The following is a 14,785-nucleotide window of genomic DNA, read 5'->3' on the forward strand; positions in this document are numbered from 1 at the left end:
GCAACATTTTTTGTCCAATTTTCAAATCTTAAAAAATGTGAACATTTTTATCAGAAAAATTTGATTTTTTCCCCGAATTGTGCAGCTCTGGTGGATATTTAATTATTTTTTATTCCCTTTTATTAAGTACTCTTTTTTATTTTGTTGTAAAATATTGCAGAATATTTTATATATATATATATATAACTATATATATATATATATATATATCTTTTTAGTTTTTTGTAATATTCTGCAATATTTCACAACAAAATAAACAAGGAGTATTTAATAAAAGGGAATAAAAAAAATAAAAAATAAAAAAATAATAATAATATTCACCAGAGCTGCACAATTTGGGGAAAAAATCTAGTTGCAATTTTTCTGATAAATATTTTCACATTTTTTAAGATTTGAAATATAATAATATAATATAATATAATTCACAACAAATTTATTTATTTATTTATTTTTTAACATTTTGATACATATATATTTACACAATTGTCCAATTTGCAAATCTAGATCTTAAAAAATGTGAAAATGTAATTTAGATTTATCAGAAAAACTGCTAGATTTTTTTCCCCAAACTGTGCAGCTCTAAAATGTTTCATTGTCGCTGGTGGATGTGATTTTCCCTTTAAATCCAGATCAATTCACTAGTTGATCTTACTAATCTACTAGTCAGTAGTTAAATGACTAGTCAATGATCTGTAGTGAAGACAAGAGTGATTTTTACTAGTCAGATTCTTGATCGGATTCATTCTGACATGACTTGAATGCAGAAGATGATGATGTTGAGATGACTTGCAATAGATGAAGAAACATTTTGCCTTCACATGCACTTACCCACGATGCATTGCGGCCTTGAGACCCCCAGAACCAGACCTGCGTCCGTCCACCTGTGTTTTCTGAGCAGACTGCTGAGATTGGTTTGCGCGCTCTGGAATATTTTGCACTTTCTGCATGTCGAGTCGCTGTTCGTATCCGTCGCTCGTCGCGTCTTTTCCACTGGTGTGCGTGCCGCCCGTCCGTCTTCAGCATGTGAAGATGAGCCTTACAAACACTGTGACTCACTGCAGACAGACGCTGTGCATTATGGGGCTTTTGTTTGTTTGTGTAACTACATGGCAAGTCTTTTCTGTGCAGATCATCCAAAAATACTCAGTAATAATGGAGGGATTGACTGTGATGTTGAGGATTTGTACAGGCTGATGCTGTCAGAAGTGACTGTTGTGCAGTGAAATGGTCCAAAAAATACACATTCGGTGTCTTTTTTTTGGCGATCAACACTTATTATAGTATCATTAAGCTAATATATTTTTTATTAATAATTTAAATTTGTTTTGTGTTTTCATTGAAAGGTTAAATATATATGTAAATATATATTTATTATTATTTTTTTTATTATTTTTTTTTCTTTACTTTATTTAAACTATAAGTTAAATCGAAATAAGAATTGTTGTTTTGGCAGCTAGCTGAAATAAAATAATTTGTTTTCAGTTGAAGTTTATTTAGTTTTGTTTTTGTATTTGTTTTTGCGATTATTTTAATTAATTTTTATTTTTATTAATTTTTAGTTGTTTTGGTACATCGTTAAATTAACTGAGAATGAGGAATATAATATTGAAAAATATAAAATATCACATTTTATTTTTATATTTTCTGCTTTTTTAATTTTATTTAAAGTTTTAGTAATGCTTTACAATAAGGTTCCATTAGTTAATGTATGAACTAACATGAACAATGAGCAATACATTTATTACAATATTTATTAATCATTTAGTTAATATTTGTTTATTGTTATTTGTTAGTTAATAAAAAAATACAGTCGTTAGTTCATGTTAGTTAAGTAATGTTAACACAACTTTTGATTTTAATACTGACTTAATAAAGGTTGAAATTAACATTAACTAAGATAACTATAAGACGTTCATTTGTAGTTCATGTTAACTCAACTAGTTAACTAATGTTAACTAATGAACCTTACTGTAAAGTGGTACCAAGTTTTAATAATTTTGTTTTGGAATTTATGTTATTTTCTCTCTCTTTTTTAAATATTTATATATAGTTTAATTAATGTTTATTAATTATTAATTTATATACATACAAAAAGTTATTAAAAATTGTTGTATTAAAAAAGTGCTTTTATTGTTAAATTCTGTTGATTTTAATGCTCATTTTAACAACTGATGCAATTAATTGTTTGTGTGACGAAAAAAAATTAATTATTGATCAAAGGTAAATTTCTAAATAAAAACGTTGAGCTGTAAAGTCACACTTTTTAAGTTTATATTATTGATGACAAGAACTATGTAGTTAACTAAAAAAAAAAAAAAACTTACATAATACATAAAAAAAAAAAACTTAAAATTTAACAATTAAAATACTGAAAAAATAAACTTTTTAGCTAGTTGCCAAAGCAACATTCATTTTCATTATTTTCTTATTTTCAATTTTCAAAAGTTTTATCAAGTTTTATTTTTTTTGTGTTATTTATATTATTTACATTTTTAATATATATATATATATATATAGCATTTCTATATAGATTTTATATATATATATATATATATATATATATATAAGATTTGCATTGCAAAAGGCACTTCTGACATTCAGTCTTAATATTATAAGGGCAGAAATGTTTTCTTCTTGATGTTTTTGACTGCTGTATCATATTGGTATTGCTTTTTGGTAACCTTTTCTTCAATAATGCATAATTCTAGAGCAATACACCAGACTCAAACTCTAAATGGATGCATTACAGGAATAATTCACCCAAAAACACCCACTCACCCTCATGTTGTTCCAGTGCAAGATTTCCCGTCAGTTAGAAAATCTGTATGTGTCCTCTTACTTAATGGATTTTTATGGCACTCTCTTTGGAGTTTTTTGATCCAAAATGAGTTTGGAGCGGCATGAGGGAGAGGTGTGATTTTAAGGTGAACTATCCCTTTAAATGACTGAATCAGTGTTCTGTTGCTGATCTCAGATCAGTGTAGAGATTCAGCCATTCAGATCTGCTGTTCTAGACTAAACCACAGTGCAATTAAGTCTTTGTAAAGTTAGTTGGCGTATTGTTGTACATACATGCTGTTATGATGAATCACTTGGCTGTGAGCATATTTACTTTCCTTCTACATCTTAATGCGCTTATTCACAATGATTCATCAGTGCGCTAAAGACAAAAATATATATTTTTTTGTTCTCATAATTTTGTGCTGCTTTTAAAATGTCCTTATGCTAACATCATCAAGGCCAGCTACTTAAAAAAATATACTTTAAGTTATATATATTTATTTAAATTTTTAAGTTTAATAACTTTATTGTGATTCTGACTTTACAGTTGATGTCAGCTTTAAAAATAAATTAAAAATTATTTTTTTTATATATTTGTTTCATTTTTTAAGTTTGCCTTATAATTTTATAATTAATTCAGCTGATGTCGTAGCTATATATATTAAAATATATATTAAAATAAATATATTTTAATATTATTTATTTTATTTTTGAAGTTTGAAACAACTTTATGATGTCATCTAGACTGGCTGCTTGTAAAAAAAAAAAAAAAAATAATTTATTTTGATTTTTAAAAAATGATTTTATGGCTGACATCACCTTGGCTGAACATTACATCATATTAGCACTTGATGTTTTGCGTAAAATACTTTTTTTTTTTTTTTTTTTTTTGACGCCAAATGCAACGCAGCCATTGAATGTTGATTCACACGAGCCTTGACATCAGAGAGACGTGATTTAAATCACTCATTACACACATGCTGAAGCACAAACGGGCATGAAGAAACTCATATGCATGCGTGCATGAGCGCAGACGCTGCAGTGCTGCCCGTCCTCTCAATAAAACCACGTGCATGATGGGAAGCCGGTAAACGGCGCCGCGTCTCGATGTTAAGCTGCCACTTACTGACCATCCACTTCACTGTTGATTTCCCAAAAGAAGAGCTTGTGAACTGTGTCTCTGATGTGAATGTCGCATGAGCGGGTGTTTTTATACTGAGGACGTTTCTAATTTCATTTTTAACCATTTTGATTGTTCTTAATGAGGATGATCGTGGATTACTGCAGCATTTGCTTCCTATTAAAACAACAATGATCAACATGCTTTCTTGTCTTATTAAAAACTTGTATCAACAAGCGCTACTCATAGAGAGCTACTCTTTTTTTTTTTTTTTTTTAAATATTTGACATTTATTGATTATTAAATGTGACCTTGGACCACAAAACCAGTCTTAAGTATCACGGTTTTATTTTTAGCAATACCCAAAAATACATTGCATGGGTCAGAATGATCGATTTTTTTCTTTTTATGCCAAGAATCTTTAGGATATTAAGTAAACATCATGTTCCATGAAAATATTTTGTAAATTTACTACCATAAATGTATCAAAACTTAACTTTTGATTTAAGAACTTCAGTTGGACAACTTTAAAGGTGATTATGGGAAAAAAAGGATTGTTCTCAAAGTAGTGTCTTTTAAGTCTTGAAAAAAAAGATTAAAACAGTCAAAGAAACTAAGTAAACATATACTATAACTTATGAATGAATATGAGAAACTTTTGGACAAAAAAAAAAAAACACTTTTAAGTGCTTTAAATTTCTAATAATAGAGCAAACAGGATAATAAATATGAGCAATTATTAAAATAAATGCTTGTCTCTTGAATTTGCATTATTCATTTAAAAAATAATAAAGAAATAAATATATTTGTAAAAAAAGTTATGAAAAAAAATGCTTGCAACAAAGAAAAAAGTTTATTATTTTAATTCATTGTTTTTGTATGAAATTTTTTTTTTTTTTTTTTGTAAAATGTAATTATTGTCATTACTGATCAGAGGAAATTTGGCAAAAAAAAGTCCTTTGAAAATGAAAGATCCTTTATGACTAGTAATCTAGCTTTACAGGAGAAAATACTTTTTTTTTTTTTTCCATGTTTTACTGTTTTGGGTGAATGAACATCTGGTTATTTTATTGATAACAGGAATTATACTTAACTAAAATTGTTTTTTAAAAAAAACTTAAAAAAAAACTAAAATTGAAATAAAATGATAAAATACATACACATTTAAATAAAACAAAAAAAAATACTTAACTTTAAAATTAATTTAAAATTACATACACCAACAAAATGGGTGTAGAAATGGGTAAGAAAAAGAATAAAAACTACGTAAATTTACAAACACAACAAAATGACTACAAATTTGAACTAAAATGAACAAAAACTAGACGTTTTAAAAATTGAATGACAACAGAATTACTTAAACGTGTAAAAAGTGATGTTGACAAATTAAAAATTGAGGAAACCCGTTGCATTAAAATAATTAAGTAAATGATTTTTTTAAAAAAATAAAATAAGTGAACTGTCAAGTTCACAACTTATTTTTTAAAATTATGTACTTAATTTTAAGGCAACGGGTTTCCTCAATTTTAAGTTAAGTCAACTTATCACTTTACAGCGTACTTAAATTAAATGAAAAATGGCATGGTAACTTTTATGGTTATGATTTTGATTTTAGTTAACTATAAGCAGCAAAAGACCTGCACCGTAAAAACATTTAAGTTTGACTAAGGCACGAGCGTTAAGAAAAGCAACTTGTTAAATGGATTTGAAGGCAAATGTGTTATAACACTCTTCAGAGAAATGAAGACACGGACACAGAGGATTATTGTTTTACAGTACAAAAACGAAAACAAAAACAAGATTTTATTAAAGAAGCATAAAAAATAAAACTCTTGATACATTTCTTATAACCGTCAAGTCAGCTCAAATTATACGTGTATACAATTGTTCCAGCTCACGGTTAAAAGGTCCATAAACTTTCAAATAAAATATATTTCAATTTTAAATTTCTTCAATAATTTTTTCTCATTTTGTTATAAATTGCCTATATGTTGTACACAGGAAACAGAAATATGGAAAATAAAGATAAATTTGCTGTAATAAAAGGGTCACATTATAATCTGGGATATTTATGTCAAGGTAAGCAAATAAATTGTAAAAATAAAATGTGTAAAAAAGTTCTTTTTTTTTTGCCTTTTCCTTTTTAGAAAAATTATTAGCTAATGCCTCACGGCTTCAAGACATGCAGAGAGTTTAACTTACAAATAATGATACGCGTTTTAAAAACTACATTAACCTTTTTTTCGTACGTTTGAAAACGAATCCCAATGATTGTATTCAGGATATTTACAATTAGGCCTGAAATTCGGTTATTGAAATCGCTTTTGGTTCTGCGTACAAAAGGAATTAAAGCGAAAGTAAAAGCCGAGCGAGTTTAGGGCACAAATGAATCGTGGGAAAACAGCGTCCGACGTCGTTTCCGATGCAAAAACCGCCTGAGATCGTCCTCGGCGAACCCTGTTCGAGAAAAAAAAATAACAAGAGAGAGAAACTAAACCGTTCGACTTCAGGCCGATTCTTCACTAGTCACATGACCTTCATCGCCGACGCCAAAACACGTCACGTACACGCACGCACGAAAAAAAACTACTAGCTTCTTGTACCTTTCAACCACTACTTTGAACGACGCCTGGCGACGAAAACAAGAAAACGAGCGGCTCAGATTCGACAGCTCTCTGTACAAACTGGAAGAGCGGAGAGAAATTACGTCACAATCTTCATTCCCGGCAGCGAGTCTCACCACCAAGGCACCGTCAGCTCTCCAATCCTGGCACGTTTTTTTAAGAAAAGTCTAGAGAAAGAAAACGCCTCGTGCATCGCTAAAACGTACGGAAGCCCTGGTGATTTAGCTGCCACGCGGACTAGCATCCCGTTTATTAGGACGACCTGAAGTGTAGTGTGTAACCGGAAGCCCTTAAGAGTGTGAGAGCATGGCTTGTCGCGTAAAAACCGTTCGGCGGGGCTACCGATTCCTACGGGGGAGCTAAGTGCGATCGTAAACGAAACGCGAGGGCCGGAAGACAGACTCAAACTCCAGCACATTCACGACTAAACATTCGAAACAATTCAGATACGTCGTAACAGATAATAAAAACTCCTCGGTAAATACTAGCAACCCTGTTTCTGGAGTGCAGGAATGAACCGACACGTGAATGTTTTAAGGTAGTGTGGCGAACGAGAAAAATGCACGGTAATGATATTCATAACATGTACTATTCTAGCTATTTCAGATCCACTAGCACGTCGCGACTTGTAACGCGTATAAATATTAAGTGTTCGAGAATAAAACAGGAATATCTCTCACGTTTTGGTCTAAACGAGCGCAGCATTTAAAATAATTTAAAAAACGACTGCATCGGGACTGCAACACGAAAAAATGCGTTTAATAGTAAAAAGTGCAGCGTAGAAGTCGAAAAATCTGCGAGTAGAAAAAGTCGGAAGCATGAATGGAAAAAAAACAAAAACCAACCCACTGAATATGAACGGCTAAAGATAAGACGCAGTACTTGAGTGGGTAATAAAGTCACCGTGTTGTTATTATTACTGTCAATAAACCAGAATAGTGTCATATCTAATAATTACTCAAGGCAGTCTTCGTTTAAGAGAAGATCCGGATGCACTGCGTGGCAGGAGTGTGGCAGACGGGGCACTCGGCATCCTGCGACTGGCAAATCTGCCCGGCGCAATCCATGCAGAAGAGGTTGTGCCCGCACGGGACGAGCGCCGCCGTCACCTCGCTCTCGCAGCACACGAAACAGTCCCGTGACACCATCCCGGCTAGGGCGCCCGCTTTGAGGCGTCCCAACATAGTTGACGCCATTCCTACGCCGCTTCCGCCGCCTTCGGAATCGGTTGGCGAGCCACCCGGGAGCGACGACGCCGAGCAGGACGAGTATCCGGTGCTGCTTCCTCCGCTGCTGCTACTGCCGCCGGAGAACGAGCCGCCGGCTCCGGTTTGGAGCCAGGAGAGCGTGCTTAGCGGGTCGCTTTGGGCCCGGCGGGCGAGCGGGTGATCCGGGTCGGGCGAGAGGCGAGGGGTTACGGCTCCGCCGCTGAGGCCGCTGCTGTTGCGACGGACCGCCTGAGGCGGCTGCTGTTGCTTTGCGCCGTTCACAAACGGCGCCCAGATATTCGCAGCACCGACTTCGAAACCTAAATCTTCCGTCGTCGCAGGCAAGTTCGAAGTCGAATCACCTGCGAAGGAAAAGCTTCCGCCGGCGCTGCTAGTGCTGAACGGGCTCGTCGGGCTCCCGCCGCCGTCTCCCGCCCGTCGAGTCGCTGAGAACGACTCGGACGACATCTTTCGTGTCGCGTGGTGCATTTGAGCCGGGGGCGGAGGCGCCGAGTGAGTCGCGCGCGACCAAAGCGCACCGCCCAAACCGAGCGACCCGAGACCTTCTAAACTCACATCGGTCCCGTTGCTGTGGAAGTCATTATCGCCTTGGAGGTCGACGAAGGCGCCGGTGCGCAACGTGATGTGAGTTTCGATCTCCTCGCGCGCCCGGTCGACGTTTTCCGGCATGCCGGTGACTTCAAACACGGGGTCTTTTTCGCGGCTCGGCGTTACGATGTAGGTGTGCGTCTGCTGCTGGATGCGTTTGATCGTGGCTCCTTTGGGTCCCACCACTAGCCCCACCACGCGGTAGGGAACGCGCACCTGGATGGTGGTTTGTCCAGGGAGGTTGGGAGGGCCGGGAAGCGAGCCGCCCGAGCCGGGGCCGTTGGCGCCGGCTTTGCAGCGCGAGGCGCGGATCATGGAGAAGTGCTCGGCCGCCGAGATGATCTCGCGTTTGGCCATTTCCACGTCCTCGCGCCGGCCCGTCACGATGAAGACGGGATCTTCTCCTCTCACGGGGGTTTTGATGTAGGTGTTGGTTTTTGCACGCAAAGCTTTGATCTTGCAACCTGCAAAGGACAAGAGAAACACATTAAAAATGATGCATTCAAGTCAAACTGGCAAACACTGATGTATTGCAATACATAGATTCTTTCAATAGTACCATGCTTTAACTCTTTCCCCAACAAACACAGAGGGGGCGCTATTACACATCCCCTGAATGAGTCAAAAATGAGTCAAAAACACAAATGAGGAAGACACAGAAACTCATATGTATGTAGAGATCTCATATGTAAGCATATGCATATGAAAAATAATGCAATCATCAACAATAAACAACGTATATAATACATATAGCAATGCTACAGAGTGAAATAGTGATCCAGGAAGTGGTAAAAGCCTATGCAAGCTTTAGGAGTGCTGATGGAAGCCATCTACTGGATTTTTGATAATATTACTGAATTTGCTACAGATGATCAGATTTTGATAAAAATGTGATTTTCTCTGCTTTAAAAAAAAAAAAAAGATTTTTTGTTTAAAAGTAGAGGGTCTGTTCTTTATGTTGATGTACTGCAAATATTCTTGGGGCCTGGCAACTTTTTTTGGCAACTTAAAAAAAACAAACAAACAAACAAACAAAAAAAAAAAGGTGGGTAAAGAGTTAACACTAGTTACAATAAAATTATTAATTGAGACAACATGGTGTATTACACTTTTTAAAATGCATTCGTCACACCACAGGAATGTTTAAATGAACTAGCAAGGGCAAAAAAAGTTTAATTTCTAAAGGCAAATTATGCACATTATACCGGAATATAAAGACTACATTATATGTGACCCTGGACCTCAAAACCAGTCTTGATTAGCACAGGTATATTTGTAGCAATAGCCAGAAAATATATTGTATTGGTCAAAATTATCGATTTTTCTTATGCCAAAAATCATTAGGATATTAAGTAAGAATCATGTTCCATGAAGATATTTTATAAACCCCCTACTTTAAATATATCAAAACCTAATTTTGGATTAGTAATATGCATTGCTAAGAACTTCATTTGGACCAATTTAAAGGTGATTTTCTCAATATTTTGATTTTTTTTTGCACCCTCAGATTCCAGATTTTCAAATAGTTGTATCTCAGATGAATATTGTCATATCCTAACAAACCATACATCAATGGAAAGCTTATTTATTCAGCTTTTTAAATAAATTTAAAAAAAAAATGTAGATAATGTATAAATCTCAATTTGTTTTGTGGTCCTGGGACACATATTATTAATTAGTTTTTTAGCATCTCAAGTGTTTACCCAAAGAAATAAAGCCTTGTTTCTAATATCTGCATGTATGCTTTTTAAAAAATGTTAACTTTAATTTTCAGTTTGCTTTCAGATTAGCTCATTTTACCTGAAAGACAACATGGTACATGCATTTTTTTTATTATTTTATCCCCACAGGACCAATGAAAATGAACTAGTAAAGGCAAAAGGTTAATTAAAATAAATCAATAAATAAAAAGTAAAACACAAATTATGACAGACATGTGTGTATTTCATACTTGTATATAATAATTCCACTATATTATTAAGTCAACAATAGTGACTTTGAACAACATATAAATGTTTAACTAAATAAAAGCTTGGTTTATAACATATTTTAGAATACAGTTTTAAATGAGTTTATTTACTTTTTTTTTGTTATAAAACTAGCATGCCAGATACCCAAGTTATGTAAGATGCTGTCAGGAAATTATTGAAAAACTAAAACAAATGCATCATTTTAACTGAGAGAAACTAGATTTTAAAACTCATTCAACACAAAACCATTTTAAAAAAGTAGCAAAGATAAAAGGTTGAATAAAAGTGACAGACATATGTAAATTTGTACATAGTTATTAATATTGTAATTAAAATTTTAAAAAGTAAGAAAATGTAAGTAATTCAGAGACAATGTGATATCTCTAGTTTTTAAAATTCATTTGCCACCACATCACCATTTAAATGAACTAGCAAAGATAAAAGCCTGAATAAAAATGTACAAGGACAAATGCAAATTTACAGATCATAATAATCATCACAATAATATACTGGAATGATTATATTCAAAACCAATACTGATATACAGCTATACATTTGCCATAATTTACTTTATCCTAATGCTTAAATTGTTCCAGTAGTAGTGTGCTATATGAATTCTGAAGATGAAATGACAGACTACATGCTTTTAAAATGCTAAAAGATTTATTTTAAACATCTATATTACTAATCATTTGAGTATCAGGTACACCTCTTTGTCTATAAGAAACCATAAAGTGGATAACCATGTTACATTATATTAAGGGCTGTTAAATGATTATTGCATCCAAAATAAAAGTTTGTTTACATAATGTGTGTGTGTGTGTAATTTGATATGTATTGTTATTTATAAATACATACACATGCATGGATATACTCTAAAAAAATTACATTTTAAACTAGCAAAGGCAAAAGGTTGAATACTTGAAACATATATTAAATTATTAATAATAAATTGAATAATACTGACACTTTGACTATTCTATAAGCATTTTACCAGGTCTTATAAAGCCTACAGGTTTCCAATTTTAAATGCTTCATAATTTACTCGTGCACTGATAATAAAGTGAAGAACAGAGATTGAAATCATTGGCGTTGATTTTTTTATTATTCATTTATCAGCTGTTGTCACCGTCAGCATGTGGCCGGACAGAGGCGCACTGTTCCTTTAAATCCGCACGGCTTACTTCTCTCAGCCAATGGCGGGCGAGCTCTGTGATGTCATCGCGGGAGGCTGAACGCATGGCGTTTCAAACAAAGAGAACAATGCCGCGCCGAGACAAACCTCGCGCCGCTCACAGAAATCGCGTTTGTTTCATATAAATCAAATCATCTGAGATTATTCCTCACTCGCGTTTCACAAATAAGCGCAGTCGGAGCTGAAACGCGGCGCGCAGGGCCGTGCTGTGCGTCCCCGGCCCTCTATACTTGCATAACTCATATCCTCACATGACCCCTGCGCATTCATATAACGCTCCGGATCCTGAACGAAACGCAATCAGAGATCGATAATCAGCAGACAGTGAGATGGGCGGGAGGGCCCGTGAAGCCGCAGCGGTCGATACGAGTCTCTATTGTCTGGTTTAGAGCGCGAGACATGAGCAGACCCCCTCCCAAACCCCTCCTCCACCTCCACAGCCACAACATCCATCCACCCCATGACACGCCACTGATGTTTACGAAGGACAAAAATCCGCCAAAACGACAAAAAAGTACGAAAACACCCATGCATGCGTGCAAAAACAACAACAGATGCGTAACGAATATGCAAGTGCCGGCTCACGGCTGCTCGTAATGTCAACTTATTGTTCTGATGCGCTGCATCGCTTTGTTTATGATGTCTAGGAACAGAACGGGGCTGCATATTCAAATAACAGCTTTTGCATGCAATCTCAGACTACTAAAGTGATTATTTTCATATTGTTCCAATGCAATTCACTATTAATGACAAAGGATTCAGGTAAACAATCTCATGTCACATGACTGATCTCAGTAAGGTTATGCTGATTTATTGTTCAACTGCATTCATTGTTGATCATATTTTGGAAGAGAATTAAATATTTGGCACGTAAATAACTACGTGCAATGATTTCCTAATGTTCAAATGCATTGCATTAAGTACTTGAAACAAAGAATATTATAACATTTGTATAAATTTGCATGCAAATAACTATCTATAATGCTTTTATATTGTTCAAATGCATTGCATTTGTTTATCTTTTGTAACAATTTCATATTATGCACGCAAATAACTACCTTTAATGCTTTCATATTGTTCAAATGCACTGCATTAAGTACTTGAAACAAAGAATATTATAACATTTTCATACATTTGCACGCAAATAATTACCTTTAATGCTTTCATATTGTTCACATGCATTGCATTTGTTTATCTTTTGTAACAAATTCATATTTTGCACACAAATAACTACTTGCAATGATTTCCTATTGTTCAAGTGCATTGCATTTGTTGTTTACCATCAAAATAATATCAAAATACTCATTTTGCACGCCAATACAACTTGCAATGATTTCCTATTGTTCAAAGGCATAGCTTAAAACAAAGAATATTATTTAATATTTCTATTTTGCACACAAATAACTACCTTTAATGCTTTCATATTGTTCAAATGCATTGCATTTGTTTATCTTTTGGAACATAATTTCATATTTCGCACACAGATACGAATGGGTATGATTTCCTATTGTTCAAGTGCATTGCATTTGTTGTTTACCATCTTTTTGAGCATACAGAATACTAAAATACTCGTATATAACTACTTGCAATGGTTTCCTATTGTTTAAGTGCATTGCATTTGTTGTCTATCATCTCTTCAGACATAAATTATATAAAAAAATACTAATATTTTGCAGGGGAACAACTACTTATTGTGCTACTGCATAGCATTTATTGTTTTTCATCTCTCGCATCATAAAGAATCGTAACCAAAGGGCTGTTTTACTATAGTTTATGATCGTTTTAGTAAATATTACCTTGTCTACCGACGATCTCGGCCACATGCTCTGACGTGGGCACCGGTACGCACTCGGTCATGTTGACGCTCCTCTTGCGGAGCACCGAGCTTTGTTCCCCGAGGATGGAGGAGTGCGGGCCGGCCATGTGGTATCCGCCGCCGCCTCCCGAGCCGTAGTACTCCGGAGAGGGCGAGCAGGAGCTGGGCGATTCCCGGGAGCCGTTCGTGTGCTCGAGCATCTGCAGGTCGACGTAACCGCCTCCCCCGTTACAGTTCTCACCGGCCGAGGTCCCGTCCAGACAGTCGACCTTCTCCATCGTAATGAGTGACAGCTGATCCAGGGCGAAGCGCAGCGCCTCCTGATGGTCCTCGTCCCGGGACTCCTGCTCGGTCTCCCGGGCGACCCCGCCGGACTGTCCGGTGCTGCTCACTACCATCTCGTGATCCATGATGTCAGGGTGAAACAACGGGCTAGGCATAGTAGTCTCCGCGTGTGCATCAGACAACGAACCAGGCGCGCTTTCTAGAAGGAAAAAACACATTTAAAACTATTACACGCTTTGGGAAGTGATACAAAGTAACGAAGCGACACAAAGTAACAAAGTAACACTAAAGCGCGCTAAAGCGGGTGCGCTTGTTATTTTGTATCGCTCCAGGTCTTGCGCCCCTTTTGTCTTTATTGTCTCTGCTGCTCTTTAGCTCCGCGTTTTAGTCTCAAAACGCGGTTATATTTCATGACAAGCGGCCGTTATTGAGCCAAGTTGACGGCAGGATTGTGACGCGTCTGTCCGCGACCATAAATCGGCATAACTGTGAGTTTAAACGGTGATGTCCGAGTTGAAAGTGAAGTGTTGTTAGCCGCGCCGCTAACCGGAGATGATCAGTCACATTGTCGCCTTTGTTTGTGGATCTCAGCCGCGCACCACGCGGACAATCCCGGGCATTACGGAAACCGGCGAACCTCGAAACTAGCACGAACATGCGTTAAATACAGTGCTAAAACCTCACCTTATGTGCTCCCGTGCCGCTCGCTGCTCGTATCTGGTGTTTTGTGGAGGATGAGGGAGATGGTGATGATGGCTAACCGCTAGCGGAGCTGCTAATTGTTGGGGGGCGTTGGAGAAAAAGGCTCGTTTTAAAAGCATTCGCGGTCAAAATCAAACCCCTGCGCGCGTTCGAATCGCGCGTCCCGCCTCGGCACCGCTCACTCGCGCGGTCTGCTCATTGTTTGTCCTGGCCGTTTTCACGCGTGGAACGCTTGAGAGGAATAGAGCGCTTTCTCCCGTTCCTCCGGTCCGCCGTCTTTGTCTGTCTGTGTGTGCAGACGCACGCCACGCGCGCTAGCGCTCTCTCTCTCTCCCGACAGTCTCGCTCGCACGGCGCTGACGTCACCCGGCGCACAACAATGGGTTCAAAGGCCACGCGTTGCGCTTCTGGAGAGATTATTTCTTTAGAAATAAACAAATATTACCAAAACATACACTACCGGTCAAACGTTTTA

The 14,785-nt window shown here is 36.4% G+C and overlaps 1 protein-coding gene across 1 annotated transcript; it reads right to left on the reverse strand.

Moving 5' to 3' along the window:
- Positions 1 to 5,663: 5,663 nt before the first annotated feature.
- Positions 5,664 to 14,665, reverse strand: LOC127153606 (RNA-binding protein MEX3B). The gene is made up of 3 exons (XM_051094796.1): positions 14,293 to 14,665; positions 13,304 to 13,807; positions 5,664 to 8,806 (listed from the first exon to the last, which is right to left on the reverse strand). The coding sequence occupies exons 2-3, from the start codon at positions 13,761 to 13,763 to the stop codon at positions 7,500 to 7,502; spliced, it is 1,767 nt and encodes a 588-aa protein (XP_050950753.1). The 5' UTR covers positions 13,764 to 13,807; positions 14,293 to 14,665; the 3' UTR covers positions 5,664 to 7,499.
- Positions 14,666 to 14,785: the final 120 nt, after the last annotated feature.

Source organism: Labeo rohita, chromosome 2, assembly GCF_022985175.1.
Source record: "Labeo rohita strain BAU-BD-2019 chromosome 2, IGBB_LRoh.1.0, whole genome shotgun sequence".
Taxonomy (NCBI): Eukaryota; Metazoa; Chordata; class Actinopteri; order Cypriniformes; family Cyprinidae; genus Labeo; species Labeo rohita.

Excerpts from the sequence above, each read along its gene's own strand:
- LOC127153606 (XM_051094796.1), bottom strand. The coding sequence starts at position 13,763 with ATGCCTAGCCCGTTGTTTCACCCTGACATCATGGATCACGAGATGGTA. Across the intron at positions 8,807-13,303 it reads CGAGATCGTCGGTAGACAAG|GTTGCAAGATCAAAGCTTTG; the intron begins GTAATATTTACT and ends TGTCCTTTGCAG.